The sequence below is a fragment of the Centroberyx affinis genome, unplaced genomic scaffold (assembly GCF_046629955.1).
Source record: "Centroberyx affinis isolate AG114_WGS23_722 - 3 ecotype Tasmania unplaced genomic scaffold, CSIRO-AGI_Caff_v1 ptg000213l_1, whole genome shotgun sequence".
Taxonomy (NCBI): Eukaryota; Metazoa; Chordata; class Actinopteri; order Beryciformes; family Berycidae; genus Centroberyx; species Centroberyx affinis.
This window is the reverse complement of record NW_027278904.1, coordinates 165,001-170,000: the sequence shown is the minus strand read 5'-3', so window position 1 is coordinate 170,000 and position 5,000 is coordinate 165,001. Positions and strand designations below refer to the sequence as shown.

At 45.6% G+C, this 5,000-nt stretch overlaps 1 protein-coding gene across 1 annotated transcript in view; it reads right to left on the bottom strand.

Moving 5' to 3' along the window:
- Nucleotides 1-5,000, bottom strand: part of LOC139662245 (ephrin type-B receptor 1-B) — a 146,615-nt gene that overhangs the window by 97,284 nt on the left and 44,331 nt on the right. Inside the window, exon 2 of the mRNA XM_071540889.1 lies at nucleotides 975-1,039. Coding sequence (XP_071396990.1) covers nucleotides 975-1,039 — 65 coding nt within the window. The remainder of the gene's footprint in view (nucleotides 1-974; nucleotides 1,040-5,000) is intronic.

Below are 5,000 nucleotides of genomic sequence, written 5' to 3'. Positions count from 1 at the left end.
TCCACGTTATTCGAAGTTGGTATTCCTTCAGGAAGACAAAACATCAGTTAACCATTTGAGAGTGTGTCAGCATAGAGCCAAAGCCTTGTTCTACAGAGCATTAAAAGCCCCCTTTACTTGTGTGTAAAATGCCTCATAAAGACCCAAAGACCCAGAACATGTGAGGAACAGCCACTGTCTGCCCTGCATAGCTGCTGCATGATTCATGCTATCAGCAACGGGCTGTTGAGCTTTTCGTTGATTTACAGCACTGAGAAAAAAGGTCTAAGAATTAAGTTCACTTCAAGTCCGTTAGTGTAATAGGACAATCATACTCCTGACATTAGGATTCTAACCTTAGCAAAACAAAGAAGAACCATGTTCCCATTCTGATGACTTGGCACTTTCTTCCACCCCTTTCATGTGCATGAAACTACCTGAAAGTCTAAAATAGTTCCCTTAAAATCTGAAAAAGCCCGGAGCGTTTCCATCCTCTCTGCTCCTCCTTGCCCGTTTCATCCTAATACCTCCACTTCCCTGCATAAATGTATCATTACAGTATCATTATGTCCATGGTATCCCCCTAGCATCCATTTACAGGGACTTAGGTACTCCGTTCTGGGGCTTACGTGGACCCATTATATCATTAAGTCATTATGAACACGGACGGAGAGAAAATAATACCCATAATAGGAGCTACACGGGCCACTACTAAGACTGTTCACTCGTCCTGTCTACCTGCTTGCCTGTGTGTCTGTGTGTCTGTCTGTCTGTGTGATGGTAGATCTGTCTGTCCACCTTATTTCATGGTTACTTACCTACCAACCAGCCTATCTACCTCCCAACAGAGAGAACTTTGACAACAAAGTAGAAAGTTCTGAACCACTGAGTTTTACTGCACTTGCTGTAATTGAGTACTGCTGTACTTTCTTTTTTGTTTGTTTGTGTTTGTTTTACACTGTATCTTCTGTGTGTGTTGGCAAAGAACGACTCACCCCAGAGTTAGGATATGCTGTCCAGCCCAATTCAGCTGTGGCCACCCGCGTGTCCATCACGGTCTCTGCAGAGGAAAAAAAAAATAGGGAGGAGGGAGAGAGAAAGAGTGGTTAGCCTCAAAAAAAGCTATTTGGAGTATCATTCTGCAGAGTTGAGCTGCATTGAAGGCCCAGTGTTTCTCTCCAATGAGCACTTGACACTATCATGAATGAACAGAAAGGAGATGAATCCTTCACAGCTTTTCATCCATCGCTGCTAGACTTCTCTTAAGACAAGAGACATGGGAACAAAGCCCTGGCACTTTGCTGGAAAGAATGTTTGAGCGCCTCTGTCCTGCTGTTGAATGCTGTGCTTTGTATTGTTTTCTGTGTGTGCTGTTCTATACGTGTGTGTGAGTGGGTGTGTGTGTGTGAGTGGGTGTGTGCACGCGTGTGTGTGTGCATGAAACCATGTGTGTCCTGCCTTTGTGTGTGTGTTCATGTGTGCATGTGTACATGTTGAGTGAAAATGAGTGCATACTTCTGTTTGTGTGTGTGTGTGTGTGTGTGTGTGTGTGTGTGTGTGTGTGTGTGTGTGTGTGCGCGTGTGTGCGTGTGGCTGTGTGTGAGTGCCGAGCTTTGTCACATTGTTTACCCAGAGAAAGCTGCCTCACAAGTGTGGGGGGAGCTCTCCAAAGGCTAGCCTAGTCAAGCCGCGGCCATTCCAGTTTGTTTACTCTCAGTAGTGAAACTCATCCCCAGAAACCCATCATGGCAGTCGGGTCCCCAGTACTTTATGTGCCAGCGGTTCTCAATCCACATTTAGAGAAAACTTATAAAAGGAGGAATAGCGGAAATATGTGTTATAAGCTGAGATCTAATGAGGCTAATGACATGTCTTCTTTTCACTGTGATTTTCTCAACATCTGCACAAATGATCTGAACAAAAATTTTATAATAACAGAAGTTAAGCGTTGGAATACCGCTGTGATAGGTGAGAGCAAGTGAGAGAATAGCTGAATTTGAAAAATATATTTAGCTCTTCTATCTGTCCATCACCCATCTCTCTTTGGACTTTACTGTAATCCACAAGGTGTCATATCTGGCCCCATATCTAAGAAAGAACAAAGAACACAAAGATGACACCTCTACTTCGCTCTTTCTGTTCCCGCTCTCTCTTCTACCCCCCCCCCCCCTCTCTCTCTCTCTCTCCCTGCTAATGCTCTATGACACACCGTAGACAAATAGGCTTGGCAGCTCACCCAAGGAGTTTTTCAGGCCTGTTTTGATTAATATCTGCCTTGTTGGCACATTGGGAGAAATCTGATATAGCTCCAGGTGAGAGAGAAGTGCGGCAGTTGCCATGAACCAATGGCCTCTCTTCCCTCTCTCTTTCTCTCTCTCTCTCTCTCTCTCTCTACCCTGTCATTCTCTCTCTCTCTCTCTCTCTCTCTCTCTCTCTCTCTCTCACACACACACAGATTTATAGATTGATGAGCTAGGTGACATGCTGGCCTCCTCAGCGGTGTAATGATAGATTCATAATTTCCCCTGTAACAGACAGTTTATTCTCCGGCCCCTACCCTCCATCTTATTGAGAGCGAACCGGGACATACTTCACTTTCTTTGATGTCCCCTGCCACAACATGCCCTCAATTGTGTTTGTTGTGCCCAAACAGATAAAAGCTGCGGGGGAGAGAAGAGTAAATGGTGTCTGGGTGATGATCTCCACTAGATAAGCATGGAGTACGTGAATCTTCTGGAGAACTGTGGTTGTTGTGTCCTTGGCTTGGACGTTATCCACTATCACAGCCAACGGTTGGCTAGAAAAACCCACACATGTTGTTGATAAGGGAGAAATCACACTCTGATTAAATGCAAAGACAAAACCAGCAGACGCTGTTCTCCTTCAAGTATAGGTTCTAGCCCGCATCGCCCTCCCCTCACCTACCCCTCCACAGAGACACACACCCGCAGCTGTTGCTTTACTTGGAATCTCACTGAACTTGCAGTGATTTAGAAATAATTCCAAATGATGGAGCACTCGAAGCCTGTCATCTGCTGTTCAAGTGGTGTTGGTAAAAAACAAGTACACTGAGGATGAGTGACAGGCCACCGGTAGGAAGGAAAGAGGCCTTTCATTCTCAATCTCCACTTCCTGAGAGAAACTGTCCTCAGACACGGAACCAATTAGCCCAGGTAATTCAACTACACACACACACACACACACACACACACACTCACACATACACACATGAAGACCCATACGCACACACATGCACACACATACACGCACACACAAAGACGCACATTCACCAGCCAACTCGGAGAGCAATTTTCCGTGTTCGCCTACAGTGACAGCCTTGTTCACACCCGGCTTCCATCAGAGTATTTCAATTTCCCTAAGATCAGCCTTGCCTCGTCTAGTTTCCACAGCCAGCCGGCTATAGTCCGCCTGCCTGCCTGCCTGTACAACTGCTGTCAGCCGGGGAGATAGGAGTATGAAACAGCCCTAAGCGCCAGCCCGCATCGTGGGGACTGCCAACCCTTTCTCAGGGGAAATCACAGAAGCTTTAGTCAAATCGCATAGGCACCGGGGAAGGCCATTTCCCATTCCCTTTCTAAGGGGAAGGAAGGGGGCGGGAGGCATAAGGCGGTGAAGGTGGGAGGAAAAAGGTCAAAGGCCCATGGGAGGGGTGGATGAGCCGTGTCATGTGACCTAATGTCGACCATTAGCAGAATACCAGAGTAGCAGATGAGTAAATGGAGTATGCTAAGTGGTTATTAGCAGTGGGGTGGGGCTCAAACAGCCGTCATGCCACAGCTCACACACCTGTCCACTGACACTGGGGATTTGGAAAATGTCCCCTGTGTGTGTGTGTGCATGTGTGTGTGTGTGTGTGTGTGTGTGTGTGTGTGTTTTTCTTCAAAATGAGCTGTTATGTGGACCGTTCATCCATTTAATCATAAGTGGATTTGAAGAGCTTCCTTCCAAAATGAGATATCCACCATTTTAAAAAAAAAGGCCAGCTCTTACAGAATGATTGCTGGCATGGCAATCATGTGTTACCACTCAAGTTATGAGTCATCGTATGACCTATGCTTAAAAAACAATTATGTTTTTGAGGACCTAATCATCTATGTTTTGGAAATATTGACTGATGCATTTCAGGCAGCAACATTTTTCCAACATGGATATTATTGCGTTTTGGGATCAAACACTTCATTTGATTCGTGGCTTGTGGTTTTTGGATATGATCAGGTCACTGTTTCATACACATTTCCCCAAACTCATGCGTAGGATAATTTGCTTGGATAAACAAATTTGCCTCCAACTTAATTTACTTCCACCGATCTGAAGCAGTTGGGACACTGTAATTTTCCTCCATTCAACTCTCTTTACTGTCTGTGGGCCCCAGTAGTTTCACGCTTAGACTACTCCTCAGCTTAGACCATAAAACCCCCATAAAAACAATTAGTCCCCTTTTTTTCCGGTTGGCTCCCCTGATTCAGATGGCAATTAGGTCTGACCACACCCCCATTTGCTCTCCATTCACTTTTTTGTAGTCCTTCAGAAGAAGACGAAAGACACCAGCTAGCTGTAGTCCCTGATGTTTGGAGGATAGCCCGGAGTGTTTTCCCCTGCATTCGTATTCTGCTGTGTCAGCTCCACCTGCGAGCGCCAATAAATTAGACGCAGCAGGTTCACTAGCAGTTCAGTCTGTGGGAAAATGATAAACATAGAGCTAAATGTTGACTACGTAACCATAGCTCATAAATCTATTGGAAAACAATAGCTTGTAGATGTCAGGGTGTCCAGCCATAAATGGATTCAAAGAGCCGCAAGGCCAAAGGATGTAATGTGACTACATTGTAGAATATTAGTTACTCTAAATCATAGAATGGCTGTTGGTTGGCTCATTGTGTATGGCCTATTCAAGCAGGCGCACTGCCAGTTATTGCATTGCTCAAGCCCCGGTTCTAGTCAAAACCCAGAAGCCCCCAGCCGATCCAAAACCAAGGTCCAAACCAAAGGCCTACAGCCTC